Source organism: Protopterus annectens, chromosome 13.part0 (assembly GCF_019279795.1).
Source record: "Protopterus annectens isolate FY-2018-M chromosome 13.part0, PAN1.0, whole genome shotgun sequence".
NCBI lineage: Eukaryota > Metazoa > Chordata > Ceratodontiformes > Protopteridae > Protopterus > Protopterus annectens.
In genome coordinates this window covers 1,054,037,203-1,054,052,853 of record NC_056747.1, presented here as the reverse complement: position 1 = coordinate 1,054,052,853, position 15,651 = coordinate 1,054,037,203, and the positions used below count along the sequence as shown (strand labels likewise).

Here is a 15,651-nt window from a genome sequence, read left to right as displayed (position 1 = left end):
AAAATAAATGAGCTGAAAATCGGAGATAAACTTCTGGCCTCTGTTAATAATGCATGCATTTTTTATAATTTTGTCATGTTGAGCATACTCTTCTGTGGGTAACATGATTGTGGAATACTTTATTACCATTATACAGCGGCTCATTTCTAATAGTGTCAAAAGATTTTTAATACTCTTAACATATACTGGAAGAATCACGCAGCAAAAAAGGTAGGCCAAAAAAGAGTTTATTTAACATGCATGGAGATCTGCCACAAAAAGTTTTTGGTTGTCAGCAGTCTAATTTCTACACACTTTACATGGGTTTTTATACCCTCTTTCATGCATACTCAGCAGCTGGTTACTAGACAAGGAATTTCAGTTAAGGCTATAAATTCACTCAGTGGAGCCTTAGATGGTAAAAAAGTCAGACACAAGATAAGTTGGTGCCTACATCAAGGTAACATCTATGCACTCCTCCTTGGTCAGAGGTCAGTCCCAAGATAGGCCTGTGCCTGGACCAAAGTAGCATCTGTGCATTTCTTTCTGGTCAGCAAATTCCTTACAAGAAAAACAACTCATTTTAGCTTATTTATGCAGTTTGACATTTTAACCCTTCGTATACAGGATACAAAGATGTTGAAGACAAAGATTCTTACTACATTTCCCCCCTCACAACACTTTGTATTCCCAGTAATACATTTTATTCATACAGGTTTTAACACAGTTCATTTCCTGTATATTCAGAATAATAAGCTTTAGTTGCATTGGCAGACAATACACTTGATATTATCATTCGGATGCAAGGAATGCAGCAACAACCCAACAGTAGGAATATAATGGCACCAATACATACAGCAATTAAGACATTCATAAATACTGTTCCCCAATTTCCAAACCAATTCTGGAAAAAGTCAGTCAATGTATTCTGTCCTGGTTTTGTAAGTTCAGAAACTTGTTGTAAGATCTCCAAATGACTGTCTATATCGTGCTCATTGTCAGGAATGAAAGAACAACACTCCTCCTGGATATGAAATCGGCGCCATCGATTCTGCAACACTACAGTCCTCATTGCAGTTAGCTCATCCGTCACCAACTCTAGTGCAGAAAAGTTGCATTGCTCAGAGTTTCTAACAGTTTTGACAGTTTTGAGCTCCCAAATAGATTTTACTGTCCCATAGGCTGGAAGAATACCAGCCCAAGAAATGACATCATCGCCCAAGTCCATGTGTGACAGTCCCTTGCTGCTACTGTGGGCCAAATCATGATGATAGATCCAGGATGCATCAATGTTACCTTAACAGGTTTATTCATTTTACCTTGGGGAAGAGTAAAGGAATGTCTTATAGCTGGTGCCAAATAACCCAAAACAACTGCCTGACCAATTCCTTGGTAACCATTTGTATGCTTTTTACCACAGACAAAATAACAGTCATTCACTTTAAGAGTGATATTTACTGGAATAGAATGATTTCCTTTGTCTTGTATTCCTTTAAACAAAAGATCATACACAGATAACATTTTTTCAACAAAACTTGTGACATTAATAAGCCCTGTACTATTAATAAGCACTCTTATAGGCTTGAAACTTGTTGCACAGTGCCCATCTAATGTACAGTTATGAATTATGGTTACATTACATTGACTCCATCCAACCTTAATTTTTCCAGATCTCTGGAAACATACAGTTCCATTCGTTTCAAATAGTAAATTGGTCCATGTATCATTTGCCACTGTACCTAACATCAGACCACCATGTACAGTCGGGATAGCTGTGCATATCCAACAATTTGAAACATTAAAAGACAAAGCATATGCATATTTAATAGCCTGATACGTGTTAAAGGTGGATGCCAAGCTGTATTTTCATCTCTCTTTGTTTGGCTAGTTTCGTGTGAAAATAAAACAACAGAAAAACAACACTTACAATCACTAATAACAAAATTATTCTACAATGCCTTTGTGGGAAAGGCTGTCCCCTTCCGATATTTTCCTGCATTGCTACAACAGTCAGAAAAGTTCATACAAAAACAGGATTACTGCTAATCAGTGTTCCTCAGGGTACTCAAATTCTTTTCCAACTCAAATTTCCTGACAATCTTGCAATGTAACTGCTGTGGGTGTTGAAATTAAAACCTGGTATGGACCTCTTTCCACGAGAGGAGCACGTTTTTCTTTGACAATTTTAATCCACACCCACTCGCCAGCCTTCACTTCCAGGATCCTGTTGTTCTTCTGATCTGAAAATATCATTAGTTAGAGAAGTGTTAGTTTTTGTCAGCATTTTCCTCATGTAATCTGCTATCTCTTCACCCCGACCTTGCCACTTCTCCCATATAGTAGTTCAAATGGTGTGACCCCTTTTGAAGTGGGAGTGGTGCGCATGGACAGGAGTGCCAGAGGTAAGCAGTTTATTCAAGACTGATGTGTCTCGCCCATGAGTTTCACGTAACTTGCCTTTGAGAATGCCATTATGGCGTTCAACCAACCCTGCTGACTGTGGGTGGTAGGCACAGTGGTGTTTTAGTTCCATCTGGCCAGCTTTTGAATAACTTGGTTTACAAAATGTGTGCCATTATCAGAATAGATGTGGTGGTGGCCCAAAAAAAGGGGATAATATTATTAAGTAAGGGCCTTGGCTACTGACAGGGCATTTGGATGTGTTACTGGAAAAGCTTCAACCCATTTTGTAAAAGCATCAATAATGACTAATACAAATTGCTTTTGTTGGTTAGTTTAATAAAATTTATACAGATTGTGTGAAATGGATACGCGGGAGGGAAAGCGAAAAGGGGGGGTGATTTGTACCCACCACCATGTGGTATCGCACAAAGCAGGCACCGACAAACAAAATTGTTTAGCATATGCTATAAAGCCCTTGGTCCAGAAAATTTGCTGGGTCATTTGAACCATAGCAGCAGGTACCTAAAAGGTTTGTTGGCAAGACATACTTATCATTTGGACCTACAAAAACTCCTTGCTTTTGAATAGCCCCATATTTAACCCATCGCTGTTTTTCCTGAACTGTACTAAGTTCCTGCATTACTTGTAAAGTTTGTAGATCAAATTTCTCTGTAGGATGAAGTTCCTTCTGTGTGGTCTCGAGTGGTAGAGGTTAAGGCTACACTTTTGCAGTTTTGTCAGCTAGTGCATTTCAAAGATACTGGATTTTTTTTTGGCATTTGTGTGCTGCGCACTTACAGATGGCCAATCTTGGACAGCTTGTAAGAGGTTAAGAATTAAATCCTTGTGTATTTCCTTTCCTGAGGCAGTAACCATTCCCTATTTTTCCATTGCTGTGCAAAGACATGGACAAATGGTACATGCTGGTCAAAACAATCAATTTTCAGCCGCTGCGGACTCATCAATTCCAGCCGCCAACCGGAGAGATTTTCTGGGGAGATTTCTGGGAGGTTTTTGCCTCTAGTACCTTAGTCTCAGTTGTGACTGCATAACCCACTTGTGTAATACCTGCCTCATTAACAGGGTCCAATCTGAATTTGCCAAAGGCTGATCCTTAAGGTTTGGTCTTGGCAAGACATTAGAGTGTATTAAGTCTAAACAGTTGTGATAGTAATGTTGTCATGCAGGACAAGTGTCTGCTAGGAGAGAAAAGGTAACGCGCCCGTAAAAATAAGGTCATGAAACAAAACTAGGGTGGCGCCCTGCGGCCAGTGCAGCTGCGACTACTGCTTACAATCTACTGTCTGAACAAAAGGTTTTGTATAGTCAGGAAGCTAAGTGTTGCAGATCCTGCTATCAGTTGCTTTACCCTAGTAAATGCCTGTATTGCCTTATTTGTCCATTTCAATGTGCTGCCATGGGAAGTGCAAAATAAGTTTTGAAAGTGGACTCACTTCCTCTGCATAATTGGGAATCTAACTACGACAAAAGTTAGTTATTCCTAAAAATGACATCATTTCTTTTTTGTACTGGGCATTGGTGCCTGTAAAATAGCTTCTTTTTACAGCTATCCAGTTGTCTACCAGCATTTGAAATGGTATAGCCTAGATATCGTACTTCAGCTTTACAAAATTGTAATTTAGATTTGTTTACCTTATGTCCCTCTTTTGCCAAGAAATGCAATAACCGAATAGTTTCGGACTCACAGACAGCCTCCGTCGGTGCAGCCAGTAAGATGTCGCCACGTATAACAGTAGATGACAGCCATGGAAACTGTGCCAGGTTTGTTGACATTTTGCAGCCTTGTGGTGTGTGGCTTGCTGCTCGCCGAGTAAAGCGAACCAAAACCTACTAGCTTCCTGTAGAGATGGAAAAAAATGCGTATTGATATCGATGACAGAAAAATACTTATCTGTGGGAAGGATATCATTTAACAAAACAGATGGATCTGGACCCATAGAGCCCTTGGTACCACAGCAGCATTCACAGCCTGCAGATCCTGTACCATTCTCCAGGTCCCATTCGGTTTTCTTACTGGGAACAAGGGTGTTGAATCTGTGCATGGAATTAAAACCCCAGCTTGTAATAGAGCCGTGATCACTGGTAGAATGCCTTCTTTTGCCTTTTTACTTAGCGGATACTGACGCTTGTGAGGTCTAAAGTCGGATTTTGGAGTTATTTTAACCTGTCCTGCTGTTCTTATTAGCCCAATGTCATGTTGCCCGCGGGACCATAAGGAATCTGACACTGATTGTAACTTTAATTCTTCCTGTGGCGTTAGGAGATATAGTCAGAATGGCCAGGTGCACTGTTGGTTTAGCCACATGCCAACTGTTCTGATTCAGTAACTTTCTTTCCCACCAGATACCATGCCATTTGTTTTTCCCTTGTTACAGAGACATGTGCAATAGAATTATGTAACTGCATATCTTTTGTAAGACTGCATGTAACTGCAGAATTTCCTGCTTTATCCCAATATAGGTTTTGTAACAAGATTTTTGTGACCTTGTGTTTAAAGAATTGCTCTTCATATTTGTCGTCTGGTCCTACATACTTTTTGTAGTACATTGTACAGTGTAGTTGTTTAGCTACCACTGGCGGTTGTGTGCCATATTTGCTTAAGGCCAAATTAGTTAGCTCATTTACTACATTTTGTGGTCCAGTTTCGACAAGATCATTACTGTACCAGTAGTGTAAATTACCCTGCCCCACCTGCAACATAACATCTTGAATTTCTACTCGTTTGGCTAGAATCCTGATGCAGTTGCATCAAATCTCTCCTAATAAGTTTACAGGGCAAATTTTGGAAATAATAAATCTGATAGCTGAACCATAAGGGTTTAGATAGTGGTTCTTTATAAATGCGGCCATTGGCTGCCTTGACTAATACATAGTCATCAGAAGTTACATCAGATGGCAGGCCCCTGAATCACACAAAATTCTACATCCTTCCTTCCACTTGAAGTGTGATAATCGGTTGTGCCTCTAGCTGCATAGTTACAGCAAGCTGTTAAATTAACAACCTGATATTCACCTTTGTCTGAAAAATCAGTCATTTCATTCTCCCATCCTGCACATTCTCCCTTACCTTTTTCGTTTATGTCCTCAAAAGCTTCCTTTTCACTCTGCCTTATTGAGTCTGGCCCATTAGCCTTTTTGTCCTGGTCTGATTCACCTCCACCACCATCATATAGTCATGCTGACTCATGATTGGTTTAGTTTTCAGAAGACCGACAATCCCTGGCAAAATGTCCCTTTTTACCACATTTGAAACATTCTCCTCTTTTCTGTCTGCCTTCATAGTCTTCGGAATGTCCCACATTCCCTCTTTCTCTGCCCCTGCCTCTGCCCCTTCCTCTACCCCTGTTAGTTGGACCTTGCAATAGCATAAGTGTCCCATCTTCACTAAAGGTTTGAGCTTGTTTCTTTTTCTTTCTTCTAAATATTTTTGCATGTCTTGCATACTCGTCCTATGATCTATCATATGTTTGTGAATGAAGTTACTGATTGCAGTCCTACATCCTTTTAAAAGGCATTTTTAACTGTTGTTCATAAGGTGAATCCTTTTCTTGATTGGGTGGTTTGTCTATTCCACTATGGTTATCAAAACACTGGGTAAGTCTGTGCAAGTAGTTATCTACTTTTCTTCTTGCACACATCTATTGATACAGGTCCAGTCTGCCCTAGGCTTTCATTTTCCATAGTAAATCCTTAACCTGCTTTTGGTAGGAGTCTGAATTGTAGGCAAGTGGTCTATCATCTCCCTGGTTATGGGGTCCCAGTCCCCACAGACCAGGTGCCTTGTAACTTTCTATCATGCTATTTTTACAAAACTTGGTCATGTCTAATTTTGGGTGTGGTATGCCCTCCAGCTTTTTGGATGTCTTCCCGTGTCCAAGGTCGGTAAACTAAAATAGTGGGACCTTGACCGGTGTTCCTGCTTGTGGATTTGCTACTTCTATAAGGGGATATGAGTCTGCAGATACTATATTTAATTCATCTTTTGCATTTCAGCTTATTCTGATTTATCTATATTGTTGCAGGGTTTCACCTACTTGTTTTGTCAGTACTACAGAGGGTACAGTTTTATCCTGATTCTCTGTGTCATCTTCCTGATACTGGGGTGGACTAACCATGTCTTTTCTAACGGGGATACAAAGGCGGGGCTGTTGGTCTCGACAGGCAACAGATGTCTCATCATCCGAGCCACCATCTCCCTTATTTGAAAATTGTTCCCTATGTCTCTTATTAGCTTCTTCTGACCATTTCTGTGCTTGAGGAAATCCTACCTTTTTACCTCCTGTGTCCTCTCTCACTAGATTTTGACATTCTGATTTATTCAAGGTACCACTAAACCCATAGTCTTTCTTCCATTTTTTATATATTTCAAGTTTTGGATGTAATTTAAACATATATTCCTCATCCTCAGTCCTTTTATTTAAGCAGCCCTTCCTAACACAACAACTGCTTTCTGTTCCCATTTTTCTTATTTAAAAGAAAAACTGTTTCCTTTTCCTGAGATGTAAAATTTTAAACAAAAGAAATTCCTTTATGACTAGTCCCTTTTAAAAATAAAACTTTTACAAAGGATCGAATCTAAGAGTGACTGGCCTCTTACGACTTAGGTCGGAGGTCTTTCCATTCAAGGGAGCTTCCTGTACAGGTTTTCAGTCCCTCTTCTTTATCATGTTCATTGAAGAGGTGGTGGTGGCGTTAAGCGCCAGAAATGTCAAAAGATTTTTAATACTCTTAACATATACTGGAAGAATTTTATTTAACATGCATGGAGATCTGCCACAAAAGTTCTTGGTTGTCAGCAGTCTAATTTCTACACACTTTACATGGGTTTTATACCCTCTTTCATGCATACTCAGCAGCTGGTTACTAGACAAGGAATTTCAGTCAAGGCTATAAATTCACACATCAAGGTAACATCTATGCACTCCTCCTTGGTCAGAGGTCAGTCCCAAGATAGGCCTGTGCCTGGACCAAAGTAGCATCTGTGCATTCCTTTCTGGTCAGCAAATTCCTTACAAGAAAAACAACTCATTTATGCAGTTTCACATTTTAACCCTTCCTATACAGGATACAAAGATGTTGAACACAAAGATTCTTACTACAAATAGTAATACTGATTTTGTGGTGTTAAGTTATAAACAGTGGTAATGTTTAGTACCCAGTCAAAATGTTCAAATATACCTAGCTTTTGTATAATAATGCCTTCATGTCAGGAAGCATTGTTTATAGCTAAATAAAAAAAGCTTTTACGTGCCGACTAGAAATAAATGCGACTTCAAGACTTTATTAGAAATTGGGGAACGGACCTTTGTATTCTACTCTAACAGAATGATGGTAAGACAAAAAAATGTATTAAATAATTCTTATAGTTCAAGTTGCTGATATTCTGCACAGTGGCTCTGTATCAGAAGTTTTACATAAATGAAACTGGCTTGATTCACCCATCTTTCAGTGTCTAAAATTGTTCCTTTCTCATTTAGCTGGATACAGCTGGTTGCAGTTTTAACTCCTCTTTCTTGTTGTAAATTGGAACCCTGTGGTAAAGGCAGAAATATATATATATGTATATATATATATATATATATATATGTTTAAATGCTTATTTAATATATAGGCAACCGTACATCAAGAAAAAAGAAACCCCCCTTTAACATATTTTCCTTTTGTATACATTATACACCACATATCTTTTCTTTCTTTATGACTATTATCAGTCCAATATTACATAATGTGCTCAGTTCCTGCCTTCCCATAAGCCTCACTCTTGCTCCACCTGGACATTATTCTGAATGTATTGTTCCCACAATTTCCATTTATTTGTATGTAATTTGCTACTTCCCTTTTCTAAAGACCCCTCTTTCTCTTTGTTTTATCTTTTTATAATATTCTGTACTTCAGTTACAATTGGTTTAGACTTTGATTTCTAGCAGTTGCTTTTTTTGGCAGTTAACAGAATTTAACTTAACAAGGCCCTGCTGTGTCTAGACAATTTGGATTCTGAGTCCCAGCTTAAAAGAATCCCTTTCTTAGTTAAAGCCATTTGCTCACCCAATATTTCCGAGAGAGTACCCTGTAGGGAACTTTTAAAACCAGTCAACTTGTTACACTCCTAAAAGTAACATATGTTTCTAGTTACATCTTTCTTCCCCATCACACACCTAACACTTGCTATTTACCCAAGGAAAATTTCTTTGAGTTCTGCTTTGGGTATAAAATAACTCTGCAGACACTTCGAAGCAAAATTCGAAACCTTCTGTACTTTTGCATACTTGAGGAACCATACATGCATCCTTCCATTGTTCCCTTGTAAATTGCTTTTCCAGTCTATCTTAACATTCTTTTCTAACCACCTCTGATTGATTCTTGTAATGCAGTATTTTATATGTTGTATTAATTATCTCTGTTTTTTTTAACAGCATCTTCTGCTCTAGATTGAACTAAAAACTGTACTAAAGCAGATGTTTCAATTAAGATTCCCTGAACCCTTTTCCCTTTGCCTATGGTCTGATATCAGTGTCTGGTAGAAAAGACAACCTCTAGACTGCAGTCGAAATGTCTTCTTTTCCTCCTCACACACTATTATCCTTCCCACTCTAGTTATTTGCTCCTAATACCTTGGTTCCTTTCATAGTTTTCTCCAGTAAGTTATATCCTGCTCCTGCCTTTTTTCTTTACTCTTACTTGCAGTCATGCCTATTAGCAAAATCTCCATTTTCCATTCTCATGTTGGCTTAGTTCTTAAAATACTTCCTGCTACTTAATGAATGTAGTATTCTATATTATTGTCATTCTCCTTAAGGATCTGCATCAAAAATCCCACTCTCTCCTTATTTCTTGAACCCCCCGCTTCATCGTCATCTCTTTCCACTTTGAATTATAACTTTCTGCTTTTGTTATATTTATGAGCCTTAACTGTGTAGCTCTAAAATATCCCTTCAAATTGGGTAACTCTAAACCACCTTGTTTTGTTGGAAGGCTCAACTTATCCCACTTAATTGTTGCCCTGTTCACCTCCCAGATAAATTCCTTCAACTCTGTATTAATTATTCTTTATAACTTCTCCTCTGGTTGTCAAGAATATGCCTGCCCTGTATGTTGAACTAAAGGGACTAAGACATTTCACTGCTTGCATCTTATATCCATTATCCTGTGTTTAGTTTCCTCCCACATGTCCTTAGTTACCATAACAGAAACCTTTTTAATCCATACTCCATCTTTCATCTTATGTCCCCATAAGTATGGGTGTTGCTAAACCAGTTCATGTGTGGGTACATAACTTATGGCTATAGCCATTGTTTTATCTTCATTAATTTTATATCCCGAAAAAGTTGAAACTCTGTCAAAATATTCCACATCTCTGAGATGTCCTTTTCTGGATTTGTTAGGTACAAAATTATATTATCTGCAGATAAAGGCAACTTTTCTTGATTACCCTACCAATGATATCCTTGCATTTCTGTGTCTATTAGTTTCTTTATTATCATTGACTCTAAATATAAAGCAAATGACAAAGGAGTCTGAGGAAAGAGGACACCCCTGCCTGGTTCTTCTTTTCAAACACAAAGTATTAGAGAGAAACCCTCCCGCTTTAATTTTTGCCTCTAGTCCTTCATATATCCTCCTAATTAATCTTATTTTGTCAGGGAATGCAAACGTTGCCATTACCTTACTCATAAAATGTCAGCTTACTCTGTTGAAGGCTTTCTCTGCATTAGCATCCACCAACAACAACACAACAGTGGTATTTTCTTGCATTCTGATTCCCTCTGGATCATAATTGTATTTTGTCAAATGTTTGCCTCCCATCCACAAAACCACATCGATCCATATGTATCAGTTTTGGCAACAACTTTGTTCTTTTGAGTAGTATAACCTTAAACACTATAAATATTGGTTAAAAATTTAAATGGTTTTATATGAAGCTGGGTAAGACTTGCCTTTGTCATTTTAGGTAATACCAGCTACACACGTCTTCCAGTATGTTGCTTATTCCCCTTCTTTTAAAACACTGTTAAACAAAGTATTCCAAATTAACACATTTTTCCCTCCTACTTTCCAAACTTCTGCAGGAATACCATCCATTCTTTCTTGCAGATTGATTATACATCATTATTTTATTTCATGTTCTCCTGTGTTAACGATTAGTTAAACCTCTAACTTTTATCCTTGGTATAATTGTCTTCTGTCAATATTTCCATTGGAGCTCTTTCGTGATTTCCAGATTCATCTGCTTTATACATGTTTTTATAAAATTTCTGCAATATCTCTAGAACCACTATAGGATCTCTGGTTATTTTTCTTGTTGTAAACTTCCTAAGTTTGGTGATGATCCCTTCTACTTTCTGTTGCCTAAGTTGTTGTGCTCTGGCGTTATCAAAAAATAGTTGCTTAATAGCAATCTTTCAAAACTTGCACATATTAACCAAGTAATGTCTTATTCTCTCTTTAGCACTGTGCAGTTAGACCTCTTCTTGTTCTGTGAGATCCCATTATTCTGCAATACTTCAGCCTTTATAAATAATTCCCATTACTTCTTAACCATTTCTGTTTCTTTTTTTATAGGTTCATAGGTAAGTACTAGACCAGCTGCCCTTGTGGGCCATTTAAGCCTAGCCAGTTTCCATTTTTGTTCATAGGTAGGTACTAGGCTATCTGCCCAAGGGCATTTATAAGCCTAGCCAGTATGGGTCAGCTTTCGCCGCCCCATTCATTAATTAACTGAGCCTGTGTCAAGAAGAGCCAATGAAGTGATCCCAGGGGTGTATTTTCTGTTACCCATCCACTCGCCAAGGTTTCTCTTGAAGAGTGTTAGTGAGGGGCTCTGCTTAATGTAGTTAGGAATTTTGTTCCAAAGCATGGGGGTCTCTGTGACGGGAATATATCCCTCCAGCTTGTTCTAGTTATTGTTGTGGCGAGGTTTAACTCACTAGAACGAGTGGCTCGCAGTGACTTGGATTTCTTTAGGTGGAGCATGTTCATCAATTCTGAGTTGGACATGGCTTTGTAAGTCAGGCAGAGATGACCTCTGAGTAAGCGATATGCGACTGAGTACAGCTGGAGTTTTTCCAGTCGGGCTGCATAGGACATATGTTTGAGGCCAGTAATCCTCTTGGTGAGGTACTTTTGTGGTCTTTCCAGCTGTTGGAAGTGTCTTGTGAGGTACATCCCGAATGGGGCATTGTACTCTATGATGGGTCTGATGACTGACGAGTAAGAGGGGCACTATATAACCTCTTTATTTCTAGATGTGAACCCTTTAGTAATTAGATGGGCTACATAGAAGGATTTCCTAACTACTTTGGCAATATGATTGCCAAAGGAGAGATTACTATCTACCTGGGTCCCCAGATCTCTTATTACCTCTTCTGTATTAAGGGGGCTGCCGTCTATGTAGTAATTCATGGGGGTTTTGTTTTTCCCAAACGGGATGACTATGCAGTTTTTGGCATTTAGCTTGAGACCATGACTTTGACACCAGATGTCCGTCTCAGTAAGGCCCTTTTGGAGAATGTCCGTGTCAGCCGGAGAGTCAATTATGGCTCCCAGTTTGCAGTCATTGGCGAACTTGGTTAGCCATAGTCCTCCTGTGTTTGCCTGTACATCTGAGAAGTATATGCCGAACAGTAGGGGTCCCAGGAACGAGCCTTGTGGGATACCACTTGTGACTGGGTTAAAGTTGGACCTGGAGCCCGCTATTCTTACAGTGTGAGTTCTGTCTGTAAGCCAGTTGGCAACCCATCTCGTGACGTAGGGGTTTATGTTCAGGCTGGTGAGTTTTTCAATAATTCCAGAGTTGGGGAATGGTGTCAGAAGCCAAGATAGGCTGTGTGAACTACCTTTCCCTCATCTATGGCCTTGGTAACTGTCTCGAAGAAGTCAACCAGGTTTAATAGGCATGATCTGCCCTTAACAAAGCCGAACTTGGTCGTTATTTCTATAACTTATAACTTCCATTTTCATTTGAGTTATAAATTGTCTTGTTTAAAATTGAATGTTCTTGAGTGTCAGAAAAGATAGTTACCTGGAGCTTGTGGGTACCCTTGTCACTGTCCAGCTAAAATTAAAAAGCAAGCCAAATAAACAAATCTCTTAAAAATGTATTAATGCAGAATGGAGCCTGTTATGATCTGTCTGTTGTGTAAGCATTGTTACAGAGGTTTGCAGTTACCATAGTGCTTTCTTTGTGTACACTGGGTAGTGGTGGTGATACACAAGTGGAACGTCACTTCTTGCTTATGCTGCAAGGTATCCACAGCTCAAATGAATTAGTAAGGCTATTACATCTGCCTGAGTTGTTAACAAAGCATGCTACAGGAGTTCTTTCCAGCAACCTGCTGAACAACATGTGTGTACAAGAAGCTGTCCCTGCATTTCTTGCTGATGGACACACACACTTTAATATTTCTTGAATAATTTTTGATGTCTTGACTTTATTTTTCTTTAGTCTTCCATACTGGCAAGACTGCCATGAGCTTTGGAGTAAGAAGCGACGAAGGCAACGCCAAAGTGGGATTGTGGAGGAGCCCCCACCCTCAAAGATTGCTCGTAAAGATCCTGTATCTGGAACTGGTGCAGAGAGTAGCACTGTAACCAGCCCACAACGTGCTCCACCACCGCAGGCACAAAAGCAGACCACAGAGGGAAGTGTAGGAGGTAAGCTGCATTGTTATTTTCATTTTGTGTTGTAGTTCTGTTCACACTGCCCATTTGCTTTAAGTTTAACGTTGTATCGGTTTGTTTACCAAATAAACGCATTGGTCAAAAACCTTTTCAGTTGTGGTATAGATCACAGTAACCTACAGGTATTTTATACAAATTACATTAATACCAATTAAAATTGCAAATACTAGCTCAATAATGGTGAGTTGTGACTGTGCCATTTGAGGTTAGGTTATCCATTAAAAGGTCTAACTGTTAGGGTGGGTGCTGTTAAAGATACCAGTTCTGTGAATATAGGTTTGTGAAGATTCATAAAAGCAGTTCACTGTATTAACACTGAAAAACAGTAGTACTTTTAGAGGGAGGTCAGCTTTTGTTAAATTTTTATCTGTTAATATTGATTTAAAACTAAGAACCGTTGAAAGTTTGGAAATTTATATTACAAGGTTTACGAGACATCTACAGGGTCTAGTAGTGCATACATTGAAGAACAAAATTACTTTTTTTTTTTTTTTTTTTTTTTTTTTTTTTATTTGTCCTTCCAGTTGTGCCTTACCTCCTTTGGTCCACTTATATTATGCTGCATTATCTCTGTTTGAAGTGCCCATTCTTTTGTTGTGATAATGATATTTATGTGTGTTGCTTTCCTGTGTGGACGCAGCCTTCTAGGAGAGAAAACCTTATGAAGTCTGGGTCACCCAAGAAAGCAGAGCACCTCCAGTGATCTCTAGTGCCCACCAAGATTTCTACATAAAGAGTAAGCAACACAGACATAGCCACTTTTCTATGCTCTCAGAGAGGGGTGAGCAGGCTCCATTTCATTGTTCCTGTTTTTTTTCTAGCTGTCTCATCTTAGGCCCATGGTGCTGAAGTAGCTAGGGTAAGCCAGGCTTTTTAGACAAAACTCTATTAGCATGCAACAGAGCTGGCTTATTCACTTTTTTTTGTTCATATTACCATATGCAGATGTCTGGTGTGCAAGGTTATGCCAGTATTTTGAAATGCAGTCGCAGATGATTCTTGATAATCAGTATTGCAGCACTGATTTTGGGTCTTCCTGCCATACAGAATGGCATGATTGGTCGATTTCCAGAGACTTTGCATCATTGCTAGCTGACAGATGTCCACACACTGACGGCTAGATGTGAGGTTATAAGAGGGGATGTCCATCAGCACCATTTTCAGGTCTTTCTAGCTGTGCATTCCTGCAGTGGTGCTGCTACCTTTTATCAGACGTTCGCAGTTGCTGTCAGTTGACTGATTTTATCCATAGTTTTTGCAACCTGCTTTCAGGTAAGTACCCTGTTGGGGAAATTTTTCTTTTGAATAATGTTTAAAAATGCCACTAACTGCTTGAACTGTGGGAAGATGATCATGCATAAAGACTTTCATTCCTTTTGTCTTTTTTGTTTGGGGAGTCGGCATGACATTTCTAGTTTTCAGAATTGTGCAAAGTTTAAATGTAAAACCTGTAAGAGTAGAGCTGAAGTCCTCTCAGACCCACTTCCTTCTGCTTCTTCTTATACCTTGGCTTCAGCTGGTACCTTGCCCAACAAGTGCAAAGACTAAAAGTTGAAAGAAAAGGATTCAGCCAGTGCTGGGGATCATTCTGCTTCCACAGTCAAGTTGGATGACTCAAGTGAGGTGGTTTTGCAGCCCCCTGGTCTGACAACTGCCAGGCCCGAAGCCTCAGGATGCTGCTGTGTCAGCAAGCCATGTGGCTATGGCTATTCCAAGTCAATATCTGTTAAGTCTGAAACCACTTCACAGGCTTTGACTACCGACATTTGAGTGTTGGTTACTGAGGAAGTAGTTTATCTTCTTCTGCTGTTGTGTATGAACAAACTTAAAGAAATTGGACGGAAGTGTCTCTTGCCTCACTGCATACTGAGGCCTTCCTTTCTAAACCAACACCTAAACCAAAGAGACCAGTCAGGTTACTTCAGGTTACAGCTCAGTTTTCAGTTACTTCAGCCCAGGTTGAAGCACAGGACCTGCTTAAGATAGTCCAGGAATTCATGTCTCTAAGGAGCCCAGCCAACCACAGCTGCATACTCATAGAGTGTTTCTCAATAAGAGGAGGAGGGATGTTTCTTAGGAGGAATCTAACTCTTAAGGATATGAAGATGAGGAAGAGGTGTCGTACATTGAATACTTTCCTCCTTAACCTTACTATGACTCCGACTCAGGTGATACCCTCTCTTCTGCTTCTTCCCATGAGGATTTATTCTTCAGGGATATGTTGCTCAAGGTGAAGAAGGTCTTTAATTGTGAGAGCAAAGAATTCTCTCAGGCCCTAAATCATAGAGAACTTCTAAATTTGTCATCTCCCAGACCACTGGCTATTCTTCTGGTTCATGTAGTTCTAAGTGACATCTTTGTTGACATCTCTGTACACCCTGACTCTGTGCCACATGCTCCAAGGAAAGCAGAATGTTTCTCTACAGTGCTTGACACCTACAAGCAGCTGTATAGTAATCCACAAGCAAAGCTCTCAGTAGTGTCCACAAAATCCACAAGAGGTGCAGCTAGACGCCCTTCATCTAATGACAAAGAAAATAGATTGCTTTGTAGAACAAGAACAGAACGGCA

General features: G+C 39.4%; 1 protein-coding gene across 3 annotated transcripts in view; it reads left to right on the top strand.

Moving 5' to 3' along the window:
- CDK12 (cyclin dependent kinase 12) overlaps window positions 1-15,651 on the top strand; it is a 719,108-nt gene that overhangs the window by 618,372 nt on the left and 85,085 nt on the right. For all 3 annotated transcript variants that reach the window (XM_044055049.1, XM_044055050.1, XM_044055051.1), the window contains one exon: window positions 12,845-13,053. In XM_044055049.1, the coding sequence (XP_043910984.1) occupies window positions 12,845-13,053 (209 nt within the window). The remainder of the gene's footprint in view (window positions 1-12,844; window positions 13,054-15,651) is intronic.